Source organism: Toxorhynchites rutilus, chromosome 1 (genome assembly GCF_029784135.1).
Source record: "Toxorhynchites rutilus septentrionalis strain SRP chromosome 1, ASM2978413v1, whole genome shotgun sequence".
In the NCBI taxonomy this organism is placed as follows: domain Eukaryota; kingdom Metazoa; phylum Arthropoda; class Insecta; order Diptera; family Culicidae; genus Toxorhynchites; species Toxorhynchites rutilus.
This window is the reverse complement of record NC_073744.1, coordinates 52,693,609-52,712,842: the sequence shown is the minus strand read 5'-3', so window position 1 is coordinate 52,712,842 and position 19,234 is coordinate 52,693,609. Positions and strand designations below refer to the sequence as shown.

General features: G+C 36.7%; 1 protein-coding gene across 2 annotated transcripts in view; it reads left to right on the top strand.

Annotated features, from left to right (window-relative positions):
- Window positions 1-105: 105 nt before the first annotated feature.
- LOC129766954 (growth hormone secretagogue receptor type 1) overlaps window positions 106-19,234 on the top strand; it is a 162,024-nt gene continuing 142,895 nt past the window's right edge. Inside the window, exons 1-2 of one of the 2 annotated variants that reach the window (XM_055767641.1) lie at window positions 106-591; window positions 9,335-9,497. In XM_055767641.1, the coding sequence (XP_055623616.1) occupies window positions 508-591; window positions 9,335-9,497 (247 nt within the window). In that variant the 5' untranslated portion in view covers window positions 106-507. The remainder of the gene's footprint in view (window positions 592-9,334; window positions 9,498-19,234) is intronic. The other variant, XM_055767578.1, reaches the window with a different exon arrangement.

Here is a 19,234-nt window from a genome sequence, read left to right as displayed (position 1 = left end):
TCTTTTCGAGTGGAAGCAGTTAACGGGCAAGAGTACAAGAGTGTGAAACACAGTGGGGAGCGTATGTGCGCGTGAAAAGTGTTCTAGAGTAATAATAATTTATCACTGGCGGTGAAAGATATCGGTAGAGTTAATGCCGGGGTTGTGGTGCTGCTGCTGTTGCTGCTGATTGAGGTCTCACCATTCGTAAAGATAGCCAAAGTCGTAGGCGGTGACGATGTCGCCGTGTCGTATCCTGGTGTCCTGGCGAACGCAACAGCAGCAACAACGACGACCTCAAGTCTACTGAATGTACTCAGCGAGTCCGCAGCTAGCCTCATCTCCAGTGTTGCCGAGGCTTCTAATCCGCCGCCGCATCCTGAAAGCAACAATTCCTCGGGTGGTATCGCAGCCGCTGGTTTCGCTGGTAGACTCAGTCAGTTGGTTCTGAATGCTACCGCAAGTCCGGTGTACGAAAATGAGTTCACCACCGGCAGCATCAAAATCAATAGCTTCAACGAGACCACAATGCAGATTCCGGAGTATATACGAGCGACATCGATGGTATTCTGCATTATTATCATGTGCTTGGGAGTCATCGGAAATATTATGGTGAGTTAATGTGATACCTAATTTGCGAGTTGTTATACTGCCATTCCATGTCAAACCGATATGGAATATGGTTCGTAGATGTTCGTGAAAAGAGATAGTTTTGTTCTTAATTGCAATCTGTTAGACCCGTATTTTTATTTTTTATTTTTTGTTAGGGTAATCATTTCCATTTTAGGATGGTCCGAAAAATCTTTTTTTTTTCCTCTTTTTTTTCCAAAAATGACTTTTTTTAAAATCTAAGACTTTCGAAGTGCTGGACCGAATCGAATGATCGACATATCAAATTAAAGTCAGTTAGCTGGTCTTTTTCTCGAAGAAATACCACGCTTGCAAAAAAAACTGAATCTTGTTTTCGTTATTATTGATTGTCATTGTTTTTATAGTTTTCGCGGTCTCGGGACCAGGATAGTTTTACTTGTAAGCTGAGGATGTTTCACATAAAATAAGAGAGGTGTTTTTTCGTTTCTAAGTTATAATTTTTCAAAGTTAATCGATGGTCCGACGAATTAATTTTTTCTCCTTTTTTTCACCACAAAAATTCATAACTTTTGATCTACTGGACCGATGCAGATGGGCATTAAAGCCAATTAAGGCAGTATTCTAGTCTAGAAATTTGAAGAAAAAATAATTGTTTGCCTTCATATTTCTGTAATTTAGGCATTCAAGAATATACCCTACAAAGGACTCATCGAAAATCATATTATTTAACAAGTTGGGGCCATTTCAGTGATGCAATATCTAACCTGCTACGGCCATAACTATGAACTTCAAACGCGTTTTTCTCGAAACTAGTTTTTTCAAACTGGCATACACGATATCTCAAGTTATACTGAACCGATTCGTGTTGAATTTATATGGATACAATCTGTATGCATCTGTCTATCGCATAAACCTCTAAAAATTGTATTTTTTTAAATTTTACTATTTTTAAAAAATCGGGAAACGTAAGAAAAAACGTTTTGAATAGCATTTTGTTTTCCAAACCGCCGCCATTTTGTTCAAAAAGATGTTTTTGACTTGTCCGACGTTCATGCGATAGCGGCAAATCTTGGCTGGAATCTTGTACGCCAAGGCACAGCTTTTTTTAAACCCTCTCACTTCATCAGCTCCTAACACGTTAAGCCCAGCGTCGAACCCTTGGGGCCGACTGTGCTGACTGACTGGGATTGACAGTTACAAAATAATAAAATAAAAATATATACGGTTTGTTTTCGGATGTTTTACAAAATGTGACTACTTTCTAGTTGAATTACTGACTATTTTCTATCTATACAATAAGTATCGACACTGATATTGTGCAAACGCTCTTGATCCGCGCTAAATGGAGAGCGCAGCAAGATACAATAGGGGCTTAACGTGCTTAACGTGTTAACTATTCTAGTTATGAATATTTTTTCTCCGTTCAATTTTTGTATTATTGTTGAAAGATAGATGAACTAATAATGATAAATGATAGTGGATAGTAAGAACATTCTATGTTTTATATTCATTTTATATAGTAAAAACATTCTATGTTTTATATTCATGGAGCTCGGAAAAACGTTCGAAATTCGTGTCTCTACACTAGAATACCCCCTTAAATAGTTTTTTTTGAAACATATTATGCTTGCAAAAAAGATTGGAGTTTATTTCGTAATTATTGATTGTATTTAATTTTTGTAGTTTACATGGTCTCGGGACCAAGAATACTATATATTTTTATATATTTTTTTTTTGAAAGCTGAAAATTCTTTACATTACATATTTACATAGTTTTTGGCTGCGTCAGTGACTGGCAGTATAACATATTATAATAAAGGTAACTAATATAACCATATAAGCTTATAAGCATTCCCTTTCGATCAAAAACACCTTCCACCGCGATAAAAAACGATGGCCCTAATACGTTTAAATAGAATCGCTATAAAACCGTGTTGAGTGACACGGTTTTATAGTGATTCTAGTGTTTCTAGCGTGTTAATTTTGAAAAATCATGACTCAATAACGAAAAAAACGCGTCTCTTAATTCGAGGTATATTATGTAAAAAAAAAATTTAAAAAAATAAATATTCCAATAATATGCAGCGAAAAAAATTGTTTATATATGTGCCAATATACGGCCACGGCCTTAAAAAAAGTGGAATTGCATTAGTACCATATTTAAATTTGTCACTCTGTATTGATTCTACAGAAATATAAAAATTATTCTCAATCATAATGATAGCTTCCAACTACCGTTTCCTGATTCGAAGCTGTTTAAAGTTGCTTAAAGTACTTCCAATCATTGATAGGAAGGAAGTTATGCGACTTTTGTGTGAAACGCTCCAGCGAAAGCACCCGAAAAATTGTGGTGAATAGTTTGACTAAACTGTTGGTTATAAACTTATTGGCTTGAAGTAATATCATTATGATGCGACCCTCTGTGAATTTGTTCTGAAGCAAAAATCAATCCAAGCATCGTTTGTCAAACATTTATGTTCTACAGTTGGAATTGGTCGAAACGCCATTCAGCAAACCTAGTGAACTAAAAATATTATCTATTAGAAGGACCTTTTTCCATTTTATAGAGAATATAATTGACCATTTTGAAGGCGAATCACAATCGAAAAACAGTCCAAATATTTACTATAAATGAAATAATGAAATGGAAGTCAATTTCTCCGTGTTTCTTTGGCATTTTTCCAGTAGGACTAGCCTTTTGGGTATTTTGATACTAAGCTATAACAGATAACAGATAACAGGGATGGGACGCCATATTAATTATTTTTGTGATACATGCGAACATCTGAACTGAATTTTGGGGACTGTTTCCAAAGAGATCATGAGAATAACACATTAAACACATTGTTCAGTAAACATTTATCTGAAGTTTACATAAAAATAAGTAAATCTTAATCATATTTCATAATCTCACAAGTTATACATATTCTTATTCATATAATTTCACAAAGTATTACTACTTTCACAAGTAAAAATAATTCCAACTGCAAAGGGTTAAGCCCAATTCACGCACGATTATCGATAAACTATTCCTCGTAAGTTGAAGGAGGTGATCTGGTGTGGTAGTAACATCCATACTTCTCACGCTAAAGAACACTACATCACGTCTCACTCCCGACATTCTTCCAAAAATGGAAGCAAAAGTGACGAACCAGCCAAAAGTGTTGAAAGTCACCATAATACAGAAGAAAAATTCCTTGTAAGCCTGGAACCAATCGATGACTATTAGCTGTACTTTTCTTTAAAGAAAAAAAAATAGAAGGAAATTATCTTAAGACGCGTACACATTACGCAAATTGGCCTTGGCCACCTGGTAAAGAGGAATAAGTGTAGACGTGCCGTCCGAGCTTGGCGACGTGCCGAAAACCGATTCGAATCATGTCGAACCAAACCCGAAACAAGTTGGTCCGGATCGAAGAAAGTCGAACCAAAACAAAACGAAGTAAATTCGCGTTGACAACATTGTGATTCGTGTATTCGTAACGACTTCGTGCACCCGATGGGGCGTCCACATTACATAACGAAACGAATATTCCACCTGGTACAGGCCAATCGGCATCATTCGGCAAAATGTGTACGTGCTTTTAGAGGCACGGACGAAAACTTGGAAACGCAGGACTGTGAGGACCTTTTTTAAATTGAGTTTTTTCTTACTGTTCAGAAATCAGTAAATTTAACTCATTCAATATTCCAAAGTCCAAATACCGTATGATATATGAACTGACCTAAACTTGAGCTGGTTGTAAGATTTGGAGTGGTAGAAAGAATCCGTTAATCATTCAATGATCTGTGAAGTACTTCAGAATAATTTTCTTCTTTATTTTTTGCATTAAAAACACTGTGATAATTGGTTAATTTGAATAAAATTCATTCATAAAATTCGGAATGTCATGGCACGGTTTAATGAACAGGAGTATCAGATTCTGGACCGGTCAACTTGTTAACCAGATCAAAACCCTATCAAGAACTTATGAGAAGTGGTCGTACGAATAGTAGATTCAGCTTACAAGCAGTATGAATGATTTGAAGAGCTCAAAAAAGTGGTATCATCTACGTAAAACGAGATACACACTACAACACGGCGCAGCTTGGTCGAAACCATCCCGAATGGATTATTTGAACTAATTGAGAACTAAAGATGACCTACGAATTAGAAACTTATTATAATGCACATGAAATTGACGTTAATTTTGTAATAGAGTGAAAGTTTTTCCATTTGGTTCTATAGTAATGAAACACTGGAATTTTAGTTTTTTGAATGTTTCACGCTCGAACACAAGAATAAAGTTCAATTGGCCAGTCTTATGAATGAAGATAGTTATTATATCCTAAACTACATACTTCCATTCAATTCAATTACATATCTCTGGAAACTCAGAAAAATTGTGTGTTCCTATGGTTATGAAACGCAGTGTGTTATAATAGATGAATGGAGAGTATCCGAATTGATTGCGACACTCATAAAGGGCCTGGCCGGGTAAGGAAGTAAAAAGTGCCCCCAAACCAAATCACCAGCTGTATGGCAAATATTGTATAGGATATTAAATAAGAAATTTTGACGGTTTATTTGAACCCCTATGTGGTTTAACATAGGGTCTATAGTGAAAAACGTACTTTTTCGTTTATTTCACGCCATCCTCAAAAGTTTTGAGATCAAAATTTGAAAAAAATACTAAATGTACATCTTACTACGGTGTATCAAGAAAAATTATCAAAAAAAAACATCAAAAATTATGGTACTAAAAAATATATTTAAATTTTGATTTTTGATTTTTTTTTTATTTAGAGATTCAGTACTACTCTAATTCATATTTAAATGTGTTTCTACGGCTTTTTTCGATATGTGTGATATTTTTCAGATTTTTTTCAGTGTTGTGTGGTACAATTTTTTTCTATATTTCCAAAGAGTTTGGCTGGGTAAGGGAGTAAAAAGTCCCCCAAACCAAATCATCAATTGTATAGGGAACTAAATAAAACATTTTGGCAGTAGTACCATATATTTGGTACACCATAGGATCTATGGTGAAAAATGCTCCTTTTCGTTTTTTTCACACCATTCTCAATAGCTTTGAGACAAATATATGAAAAAAAAAAACTGAATGTACATCTTACCTAGGTGTATCGATCAATATATTCAAACAATTTTTTCATCAGGACATCAAACATTAAAAAAAATTTAAATTCCTTTTTATTCATATTTTAAGTAAAATTTTAATTTTTTTAATTTTGAGATTCAGTACTACTCTAGTTTGTATTCAAATTTCATCCTACGTCTGTTTAAGGTATATGTGATTTTTTTTCAGAATTTTTAGATTGTTTTTCGCGGTACAAAAAAAATTATATATATTTTCAGGCATTTCGAAATTTTGAAAAAAAATTACTCTGAGACCCAATTTTACTCTAATTTTTATTAAAATGCGTTCGTATGTATTTTTTTCCAAATGCAGCGTATTTTTTCTTGAATTTTTAAGAGGCATTTTAATTTATTTTGAATTTAGAGACCCATTACTGCTCTAATATTTTTTAAATTTTGTTTTGTTTTTCTCGTATCTTAAAATATATGAGAGTATCTTTACATTGGATTTAGATGGTTTACCAAATTCATAGGAGTCAGTAGTACAATAGAGCTCTGTGAGAAAAAAACAAGGATCATTCGGATTAATGGGAAGAACACTTAAAAAAATCCAAATTTCTTTTATTCTCTTACCCAGCCAGATCATTTGGAAATATAAAAAATATATTTTTTTGAACCGCGCAATACTGAAAAAAAATCTAAAATAAATCACACATATCTAGAAAAGCCGTAAGAACACATTTAAATGTGAATTAGAGTAGTACTGAATCTCTAAATCCAAAAAAAAAAATTTCAAAATTTCAATATATTTTTTTTAGTACTAAAATTTTTGATGAAATTTTTTTTTTGATAATTTTACTTGATAGACCGTAGTAAGATGCACATTCAGTATACTTTTAAAATTTTTATCTCGAAGCTTTTGAGGATGGCGTGAAATAAACGAAAAAGTACGTTTTTCACTATAGATCCTATGTTAAATCACATAGGGGTTCAAATAAACCGCCAAAATTTCTTATTTAATATCCTATACAATATTTGCTGGTGATTTGGTTTGGGGCACTTTTTACTCCCTTACCCGGCCAGGTCCTTTATCAAGAATTTATTGAAACATAAGCACTCAAAATAGACAATTTTCATGGAGTGATCAATGTTCAAGTTTTCAATTTAGCAGGACATCACGCTACATATGAAGGTCAAAAAGAGATTCATTTCATGAAATGGGTGCGCTGGGAAAAAATTATTGACACCAAGCCATTAGTAATATTGGAACGATATTGTAAATAACCTGTATAAATATTCTGAATGAAATCCAAAAAATCTGTAATCGATTTTTGGTTTCAAATAGTATGAAAATTCTATATTAATGCAGATTATTCTGTAGACATGGTAACCCTGCTTAGCACATCAGCTCTGTTTCGCGGTTAGAAAATGAATGATGTTTTCGGAAATTATTCCAATTGACTGGCGGTAGAATCACAAGAGGAGCGGATAACAATATAACTCTTTGCTTGTATCCAAATTATATTCCACTGTAACTCGGGTTGCCTCACATATCCAAAAATCGGAGAGGTGTTTTTTTTCGTTTTGAAGTTAAGATTTTTCAAAGTTAACCGATGGTCCAAAAATGATATTTTCCTCTTTTTTTTTCTTCCAAAAATGCCTTTATCCAAAAATTCATAACTTCTGAACTACCGGGCCGATTCAGATGATCAATATACCAATTTGAAGCCACATGAAATACCACATATGCATAAAAATTGGATTCTAGTCGCATAGATGTTGTCCAGTCGTATAGGAATACTGAATGAAAACTGAAAACAAACAAAGTTCACACTTTGCAAAATCACTCGAAAACGAAAGAAACACATCTCTGACATTCGGATATGTTATGTAAAAAAACCTCAGCTTTCAAGAAAAAATATAAAAAATATGGTGATCTTAGTTCCGAAACCATGTGAGTTATTAAAAACCATTACCATCAATAATTAAGAAAGCTAAATCTGTTTTTTTAAGTGTAATGTTTTTCAAGCAAAACTAGCTCATTGACTTTGATTTGATATAACGATCATCTGAATCGGTCCAGTAGTTCAAATATTATGAATTATCGAAACAGGTCATTTTTGGTAAAAAGAAGGAAAAGTTGATTTTTTGGACCACCATAACATGGAAATGGCCACGCTGATGAAAAAACTAAAAAATAAGGGTCTAATATTTTACGATGAGGAATAAAACTACCAATTTATCGGTTTGGTATGGAATTCAATTATGTGCTTGACCCATTCTCACCCTCACTCAGTATAAATAAAAGATTATTTCGAAAATATTGAAATTCGAATGGAAAAACATTCTTGATGTTCAAAATCAGTAATGACTCGTCTGGCAAGACTTTGAAGAATAATTCTATCCAATATTTATAATTCTAGTAGTTCTATATAATGCTGGGCATGAGATTTTTTCTGAGGTGTTATTTGATGGCTATTTACATATCAAACTTTGATGAATTATTAAATAATAGCTATTTGTACTACAGTATTATGCATTGGAAATTGTGGAAATATGTCTCCTATTAAACGGCTCACAGCTTTCGAAAATATTCGCAATATTTGTCAATTTCACCCCCATCGACGGTACGTCACGGATTCTGTAAGTGATCGCAGGAGTGGGTTTTTTTTTGTTTCTTTCTGAAAATTTTGATGTTAACGCGTTGAACCCCGAATTGTTCTTGCTACGCTTCACATTCAGTCCGCTTCAAGAGCATTTGCTCAATGTCAGTGTCGGTCCCCCCTACCAAAGATATTTATTGTAAAAAAAGAAAATATCCAGAAATTCGACTGAAAAGTACTCACATATCGGAAAACATCCGAAAACAAACATTCTTATATTTCCCCATAACTGTCAGTCCAGTGATCAACGTTTTTCTAAAAAAAAGTGTTGAAGAAGGACACTGAAAAAATCGATTCGATTTTACAGCCGATTCTTTGTTCTCATCAAATGTTGCTTATCAAGGGGTTCCTTTCGTGGCTCTGACCCTGAAAAAATATGCCACCTCGACCAAAACCAAACCTCAATATGCGAAGCGTTATGTGTTTCTTACTACTTTTTCGCACGTATTAGTAAATTCTAATTACTACTCTAGGTGAATAAGCTCAGTTTGATTCATACATGTCCCTACTATTTCAAAAATGATTTAAACAAATTTAGATAAGGAACAACGCATAAATCTATCTCATTTAGCATGATATGTGTGATTGCTCATTTTACCACCACCATGTAATCATTTTAACCGCACGATAAAAAAATACTCGATTTTACATCTTGTTTTCTTTTAATGAAAAATGTACTATGTACTTATAATAAAAATCGTTTGATATCTTGAACAACAGTTAGTTAAGCTATAACAGTCTTCGAAGAACGAAGAACTTCGAAGAACGAAGAATTGTAGCAGTATGTGGACGCAGTAAATGGGCATATTCCTTAGGGTGTTCATTTTAACCGCTTTTCCCCTACACATCTTGAAATGCGTGTCAAGCAAGAAAACTTCTGTTTGGTATAAAATGTTCATTCCTCCCTCGGACTGTGGTGCAATCAATATGCCGCATACGACATTCAGGAACTTGTTTTCTGAGTTTCAAGAATTGCGAGATGTGACTTCCACGAAGTGAACTAAAACTCAAAATATTCTCTCCCCAGGTACCCATCGTTATCCTCAAGACGAAGGATATGCGTAACTCGACCAACATTTTCCTAACTAACCTGAGCATCGCGGACCTGCTGGTGCTGCTCATCTGCACGCCGACGGTTCTGGTCGAGGTGAACTCCCCGCCCGAGGTGTGGGTGCTGGGAGAGGAAATGTGTAAGTAGAAGCATACAAATTAACACGTTGATATAACGGGGGAATTTACACCATGTGCATATTGAGGTGACGCGTTACATTATCACGACGGACGGAGCTCCCTAATGGCATGCAATTTATTCGAAAACAATTCTATCCATCGGGCTGACAGCTAGCAAGCCAAGTTGCAACCACAGACCATAAAGGGTGTGTCACATCAAATTGCATCACGGAAAAAACGCTGTAGAAATTCGCCCAGTAGATCGATCCTTTTGAAAATTTTAGACAGTAAAATAAAAACTATTAAACAACTTTTGGCATTTTCTTTATATTCATTCTTCGAGCCCAAGCCCGTATGCTCGCACCTTCCTCTTTACCCCGTCCATAAGGTTCTGTACATCGTCAGGTTGTAGTTTTTTTTGAACAGAAATCCATTTTCTCTTGAAGTCCGCCTCCGATTTGACAACTTTTGGGTTCTTCCGGAAGGCCTGCTTCATAATCGTCCAATATTTCTCTATTGGGCGAAGCTCCGGGGCGTTGGGCGGGTTCATTTCCTTTGGCACGAAGGTGACCCCGTTGGCTTCGTACCACTCCAACACGTCCTTTGAATAGTGGCACGAAGCGAGATCCGGCCAGAAGATGGCCGGGCCCTCGTGCTGCTTCAATAGTGGTAGTAAGCGCTTCTGTAGGCACTCCTTAAGGTAAACCTGCCCGTTTACCGTGCCGGTCATCACGAAGGGGGCTCTCCGCTTTCCGCAAGAGCAGATCGCTTGCCACACCATGTACTTTTTGGCAAACTTGGATAATTTCTGCTTGCGAATCTCCTCCGGAACGCTGAATTTGTCCTCTGCGGAGAAGAACAACAGGCCCGGCAGCTGACGAAAGTCCGCTTTGACGTAGGTTTCGTCGTCCATTACCAGGCAATGCGGCTTCGTCAGCATTTCGGTGTACAGCTTCCGGGCTCGCGTCTTCCCCACCATGTTTTGCCTTTCGTCGCGGTTAGGAGCCTTCTGAACCTTGTATGTACGCAGGCCCTCCCGCTGCTTGGTCCGCTGGACGAATGAACTTGACAAATTCAGCTTATTGGCGACATCCCGGACCGAACTTCTCGGATCACGTCTAAACTGCTTAACTACGCGCTTGTGATCTTTTTCACTGACGGAGCATCCATTTTTACCGTTCTTCACCTTCCGGTCGATGGTTAGGTTCTCGAAGTATCGTTTTAGTACTCTGCTGACCGTGGATTGAACGATTCCCAGCATCTTACCGATGTCCCGATGTGACAACTCCGGATTCTCGAAATGAGTGCGCAGGATTAATTCACGACGCTCTTTTTCGTTCGACGACATTTTTCCAAATTTACGAAAAATTGAGAGTGAAGCATGGCCAACGTGATCTATACACTCTTATCTGATTATAAGCGAAAGCTGAAGATATAATTCCTAAAAATTAAATTTCTGCAGCGTTTTTTCCGTGATGCAATTTGATGTAACACACCCTTTACTGCTTGCTAATCAATGACGGTAGTTCCGGCGACGACGCAGGGAATGATACCAGCACCAGGGTCGTGTTAATTCTGCAATAATCACCAGTCACGACGAACAATCCTAACGACGAAGTTTAATTAACAAAAAAAAAGATATAGTCGGAACCACTGGAACCAACTGGGTCGACTTTATGAGTTCACTTTAGTTTGTCATTTATAATTACTTAAAAAAGGTTCCATAGCAGCAACGATAAGAAGATATTCAAATAAAACTATTGAATGAAACAAAACGCCAAATCGATTAGTTGTTGAAACCGGTTCGGGCAAAATTATTGCAATTGAAGCCAGAAGTCGAGCGTCAGCTGGTGATTCATTAAAACGAAAAATGAAGGTTTGTTTGAAGTAATTTTAAGAGAATCGGTGATTTGTATTTCAAAGGTTTACAGTGGAAGATTTCGATTTTTGAAAAGCATTAATTGTGATAATTTTCTTGTGGGGGTATATGCTTAGCCAGGCAATAAACTTTACTTTTATGACTCTGTTTACCGCCAATTTGATGCAACTGATTTTATTATTCTCATTGTGCCTAGCGTCTTCACTGTGGCTCCGGAGCTGATTGTAATTTATTTGTATATGATCATTTTTACTTCGGGGTGAATTGGCGAATTATTAAAACTTACCTCGGTCGGCATTTTTCAGTGAGATCGGCGAACCGTGAGTGTCACAAAATTCGGCGAGAGTAGTTAACGATTCAATTTGTTGTTTGTGGCCATATTCAGCGAGTTATTCAGCTGGAAACACACGCGATAAGTGATTCATATTTTTTCGGTAAATTATGCTGACGTAAAGTGACATTCGATAGCACATGGTATGTGCATGCAACCGTTTAGGAGGAATGGGAATCGGGTCGAAAAATTAATTATTGGCGCCTCGACATCGACACAGCGGAAAAATTAAATTTGCTTCAAGTGCAAACGATGTGTTTGGAGTGATTTACGGTTTATTTTTGCAGACAGATGAATGATTTTGTCTGCGCCCTGTGTACCTATTTAACTTGATCGACATTTGAAAGCGATGCCTTGCTGGGTGGTGCACGCCTGCGAAATGACCCCAATCCGTTTGTATACCAGAGGTAAATTGTTTGCGCCAAGCGCCGTTCAATATTTGTGTTTTCCCAGATCAAATTGGAGTTGCGAACGGCAAAATGTTTGCGCTTCTGCCAATAAATTTGAGTTATGTTAAGGATTCAATGTCAAAGAAAAAATTGGCTTGATCTCAACGGATCTATAAACAACGGTGAAGGTTATATACGAGCTACGGATTATTTATTCTAGAATCTGGGCTATCGTGGGATCGTTTATTTACGCCTATCAGATCCTCTGTGTAAAACTGTGACATTCCATGCAAAACCGATATGTTGTTTCTCAGATTTGCGTGAAAGTGCTAGTTTGGTTCCTTATCGCAAAACATTAGACCCTTATTTTTTATTTTTTCATTAGGGTGCTGATATCCATTTTAGGGTGGTTCGAAAAATCATTTTTTCTTCCTTTTTCCTAAAATGACTTATTTCAAAAATTCATAACTTTTGAATTACTGGACTGATTCAGATGATCCATATATAAAATAAAAGTTAGTTAGGTAGTCTTCTTTGAGAAAATATTAAACTGTATTTGATTTTATAGTTTACATGGATTTGGGAGAGAGGGTGCTATATTTTTTATATTTTTCATGAAAGCTGAGTTTTTTTTACAAATCCAATAATCAGAAGAGATTTTTATCGTTTTTTTTCATGGTTTAACAAAGTTAACCGATGGTCAAAAAAAAAGTCATTTTTGGAATGGTTAAATTGGATAAATGAGAAAAAAATATATACTCGTAAAAAATTGGATTTTGTTTTCGTGGTTATTGATTGCATTGGTCAGGGCTTGGAAATGTTGCAATATTGAAAATATGTTTCTATCAGTGTAATGTACCTTGCTTATTCAATCATTTCTGAAGTTACTCCGAAATGGCAACGCAAATTGGTGGTTCAAGTGGAAATGCCAACAAAAAAACAAGAACTGCAGGCATATTCACAAAGATTGCTGAGAATTACATAGGCATGTACGGCGAGTAAGCATTCTGCATTGAACCATCCGAATAGCGAAAACAAGCTCGAATTATTCCCAATGTCTTGGACACCACCCTTTTTTATATACTAGATGACCCGGCAAACTTCGTCCCACCCAAAATTTATTTTCTGTTATCAATACCTTCAAACATTCACGTTTTCTTATTACGTACGTGCCCATGAGCCTAATCGCACAACTGTTCATTGATCGATCTTCTAATCGACCCTTTAAAATTACCTTTTACTATAAAATCCCTAGTTCTTCTACCAAAATTCGTCATTGTAGTATCAGACTATTTTCAGACACAATTCTTGTTCATGATGTTTTAAATCAGTTGCAAATAACATGTTTCTCCGTTACATGGAATAAATGTTTGGAATGGAATAAAGACAGCCCTAAATCAGACAATTCCGTCCTGGAGTTTTGCTCTTATCAACACATTGGGCGATCCATTTTTATTTATAAAGATAGAAGAAAATATAGAAGTGCGTTTTACCATATTAAAACCCATTTCCACTTTAGAACAAAGATCAATTTCGTCAGCGCAAACATCAAATGGACTAACAACGCTTGTCATTATTCTTCACAGTTTTCCGAAAATTTTCAATTGTCATGTTTGATTGGAATATGTCTAGTTGAAATATGTGTAATATCTTTATGGAACCCCGCTCCATTCGAAATGAGGGAGGGGTGTCATAGCACCAGAGAAACATTTCTCGTGCCCAAGAACCCCTCACATTTTGCTCCATTTGCTTGATTAGTTCTCGAGTTATGCAGAAGTTTGTGTTTCATTTGTATGGCAGTCCCCTTGCCTGTAGAGAGGGGGTAGATGCGTCGAATCACCATAGAAACATTTATTGCTCCCTAAAACCTCCATATGCAAATTTTGGTTCAATTTACTTGATTGATTCTCGAGCAACCAAGTCCCCCTCTAAAACACTACATTCCGTTTGCTTGATTTATTCTCGAGTAGGCGAGTAAGCACAAGATAATTCTAATTGGGTGTACAAATAAGTCTCGATCGTTTGACTCAATAGATTTGCCATTTCGGACATACACATCGGACAACACTGAACATAACCTTATTATAACGATGAGGGATGAGACTTCAAATATCAGAGCGTATTGAATCCTCAAAGTCAAAACAACTTTTTTCCCAAAAAAAAATATGGAAAATCCAAAAATGGAAAATTCACTCCAAAAATGGAAAATTTCACTCTAAAAATGGGAAATTTCGTTCCAACAAAGGAGCCATTTGTTATGAGGGATTCAAAAAAAATTACTTAATTTTTCTAGTTTGATACCTTATACAAGATTTTCCATAGCGTTGGTGATATTGCGGGTGTTGGATGCGACCCGCGAACGCGATGATGGAGCCCTGGAAACTGGAATCATCCCCGGAGCCATAATCCATAAAAGACCACTCACTTTTGTGCCACTGGAGACAGCTGATCAGAAGGCTTTGACTTTCAACCATTTTCTGTTGGGTTGTTCCACTCAGGTAAAGATTCATCCCAAGGCTCACGTGGATAGTCGCGCTGTACTGAGGATAACTCGACTCAGTGCTGGTGGTCAGTAAATCTCGATGAATCGGTGGTCAAGAGCACGCATCGAGCTGATGCTTCCAAGTTCGGTGAAGTGGAGAATATCACTCTGAAGATCTGAAGACGAAATGCCGATCAATGTCGTGTGTGCGATTTGTGCTCATTTGCGAGCCATAATCAAATAAAAAGGCGAATGATTACAACTGAATTCCAATGTAACTTAACAACCTAACCATGATATTAAAAGAACCAGAGAAGAAATGTTTATTTGTTTTACTTTTGTGGCATAAAATAAGTGTATCACTTTCACGGTGGTACCCTCTATTAACCTAAATTTAGCTCAAAATAATACAACGTAGAATCCGACGACTCACGTAAACTACTATCGCTATAGCCAAATTGAAATTCTAGCTTAACCCTTTAACGGGTACTGGCAACTATATTGCCACAAACAAAAAATATTCCTTTCGTTGCACTTGGAATACTATTTCAATAGTTTACTTAGCCAAAATCTTCCAAAGGTGTCTGGAAATACTTTAAATTTTGAGCAGCTAAAAATGTACGATACTAATTTGGGAGCCATTTTTATGTATCAAAACCACGATTTTAGAGCGCTGGCAGAAAATTTTGTATAAATTCGTTGAAAATGCAACAAGTTGAAATGTTTTTCACTGTAAACGTACTCTTTAGGATCTACTGTGTAAGGTTATGTAGTGTTTTCAATAAAATAAATGGTGTATTTGATTGAAAATTCAAATTGTTATTTTTGACGTAGGATTACGTCTTTCGGGAACATATTGGGGTACAAATTGAAAATCCAAAATCGATTACATCGTGAAAATTGTCCAATTTCAAACGCTTATTGCTCAGTCATTTCATGACGGATTAATGACAATTTTGCGTCTATCGATTTTGGCCCTCCATAACAATTTTTTATATTGAAGAAAATAATATACGTCATGAAACTAACTATCAACAATTGAAAAATCTCATTCCCTATCCTAACGGAACTACCCACTTCTGATTGGTCGAAATTGACGACACATGCGGCGGGTCCCTAACAGAGACATCAAAACCAAGCTGCCTGGGGGAAATTGGTATTGCAAATACAATAAAGTAGGGGTAGCTTTTGTTCCTACCGAAATGTATTCCCTAACAGAGACATCAAAACCAAGCTGCCTGGGGGAAATCGGCAAGTCGGGGGTTGCTTCATGAAATTTTATATCAATGACCGATCGTTTATTGTGAAAAATTTAGCACAAGTGAAAGTGTAAAATTTTATATGGTAGCAGTTGTGTTAAAAATGACTTGATATATGAAACGATTTATTTTAATTTCCTAAAATTCAAAACCAAGGTGTGTTCCCGCTCGATAACGGGTCGTTTGGTTTTTTTTTTCATTTGGCTTGGGCTGTCTGTTTTTTGTGTTCATTTTCACCCAAGGGAAGTTTATACGGCGAGAAAAAATTTGAAAAGTGAAGAGATATTCGAAAATGTGATTTCTCATATCCTCTACATATAGCATTAGGTGTTGTTAGTCCAATTGATATTCGCATTGGGTTGAATAAACACTCAGAAAGTAAAAATTATAAAACAAAATTACCTTTTCCATTTCAAATATGTTTTCTCTATATTAAATTAACATGTTTTTACTGATGAGAAAAATTGATAATTGTATTCGGTATTGGTAATTATCTTATATTATATTGGAGAGTGTTTTTTTTTTCTTTATTTCATTCATACATATCACAGGAGGCATCTCGTCTAGGGATATCTCGTTCCACTTCGGTATCTTTTATCTGATACGCACCACTGGTGAAGTTAACATACAATACCCAACAACCAAACAAAACGGCCTTTTTCAGAGCCACCAAATCATTATCAAAGAGTTTAATGATGTAATTCTTCAAACATATCCAAAATCAACAGATAGTCTAACGGAATCATACGTCAACTATTCGTTCGTGTATCGGACATAACCCTCCTGTGATTTTTTCCTTTGAAACTTTATAGAAAAAAATACAGGTCTTTCGCTGCACTAGTAATATTGTAAGTTAAAAATTTTCCAAATGTAAATATGTGTTCTTCCTCATGTAAATACTATCTTCTCTGAAGTAAAATTAGCGTTCTTAGCGCATTAAAAAATCGTCTGCTGTCGCTGACTGATTTTTGCGTATTCGAACCTGTCACTAAGAATACAATCTAGAATAACAATACCAATAAATAAAACGAAAACATACAAAAAGAAAGATAAGAAGACGAATTAATTTGTGCAATCTTATCGTAGAAGTAGGGGCTCGAAAACTTGCATGCCTGTTTGTTTAGAAGAGATATCCATAACCCACACATAACTTAACTTATAAAGTTATTTACGGCTCCGTAAGAAAAGAGCTATTTGTTGTGTGGTAGCATAACTCAAATTAATTGACAGAAGTGCAAACATATGCCGGAGAGTCTGAGCGTAAACAATTCACTCTGTTGTACACATATGTGAAATACTAATGTCATGTGTTTCAATGAGTTTCGACAAGATTGAAGATGTTTAAACCTAACATGCAGTATCGAATTTCGTTGTACCGTGAATAGTGAGTTTGTTCGAACAATTCGCCTCTGTCTCGAGATTTACATCCAACGTCTTGAAGCCCTGCAGCAGAAAAAAAATCCCACATGCTTTGATTATTGCTCATTTCAACGCTGATCTGAAGCCCTCGTGTCACGATTGGGATTAAAAATGCGGATAATTACAATCTACCCCTGCGGATCGACAATCACATTAATCCATCATTCTCAACTGCAATGCTTATTCCGCATATGCCACTCCCACCCGGTGCAAAGTGCAACATTCGGAATAAATCAACGCCACCGCCAGATCGCGATAAGTGTCATTACAATGCAATCGTGCAAGATTGAGAACTAACTTAGCTGAAATTTGATATTCCACCACCGACAGGGGCAGACTGATGGTGTGCCCTCTCGAAGTGGAACCCTCCCGATGCCGGGTGTTTTACGGTAGGTAGCTCCAGGGTGACAAACGGCAGTGAAGAAGAGAAGAAATCATTCTGATACATTCGAGCACCCACCGGACGGACGAATTCCGTCGAGTGCAGTCCATGAGTGGAGATGTCGGACCGAATGTAAACACAACCTGGTGGCAAAGTATAACCACACAAAGCGGACAAAAAAAGCAAGCATGCGTCTGATGTCAGCTTTCTCAATCTCCGTGTTCATCTCGGCTCGTGTTCCCACAGATGCACTTCAATGTATCCAAAGCATCACGGCAGTCATAATAATCTGCGGCTTGTGGTGTACCACATACGAAACAACAACTACTCAGCGCTGTGTGCACCTTCGTTTCTCACTGTTTCGTTGGTGTTATCTACAATATCCAAGATTTGGTTCGCTCCATTCACAAATATTGTTCTTAGACTTCAAAATTTAGCACGGTTCCGAATTAAGGGAACAGCTGTTGATGATTGTTTATTTATAATCTGGCAACACTTCTTTTTCTCACTGAACATCACAGGCAAACAAGATTTGGATAGTAAAATATTTACCTACCGGAGATCCCACACACACCCAGCAACTCGGCGGCAATCTTTCTTCCTCCACCCAACGTTCCAAGTGCATCCGTTGGATAAATGGATTGCAGCGAAATTTATTCCTATAAGCCGTTATTTATGCGCGCTACCCAGATCCCACACCACTCTCGCTATTCGCGGTCACGGGCGGCTCATTTGCCGCAAGTATCGCTGATGCTGTGCATTCGTTTGTTTTGTTTGCTCGGTGCAATTATGAAAAATCTAGAGCTAGCGCAAACAACCGCTGAACACTGTAGACATCCTAATGTGAGATATTCTCCGGGTTAGTGGGACTGCTGAGCGGTGTTAGCGGCCAATGGTCAATCAATTTCACATTCAACACATATTAAAATTCTGAGTTTGATGCGATACAACGATCTCCGTGATTGCGGAATGACGATCATTTTTGACGTAGAACCACGTCTACTACGTTAAGGGTGCCAAATCAGAAAACAGGTCACGTTTTCATGAAATGAAGTTAACATTAATAACTATTTTTGCCGCGAGTGGATTTTGACGATTTACACAGCAAACGAATCGGAAATTCCCTAAGATTTGTTTTTTATGCCATATATTACAATCCAGGGTTAAATTGAGGAAAATTAGAAGCATTTCCATTTTCCCATAAATTTGTTCTGCTCATTAGTGAGCTTCTCTACCATACCGTCAATAACGAGCAACTTATCGGCAATCAGCGAAGGGGAATGATACTTTATCAACTGAGGCAAACTTTCAGTATCGTTCTAGATACGAGGCAATAAACATCGCTTGTTCTTCCTTGTTTTGCGTCATCACGTTTTGGATTAAGGATTTTGGTCGTTTCGGATTGAGCTGTGGACGCATCTTCGCTACGCTAAAACCCCATTTGTATCTGCTCCCGTGTGCATTGTGTCTGTCGCGATGCAACAATCACCTAACATTTTGCTGATATGATGGACGATTGTTTGGGCGATAATGAATATTAACAAAGCGGAAGGTAGCGGAAGAGGAATACTTGTGCTAGAGCACGAATTATGGATCACTGCTAAGACAAATATTCA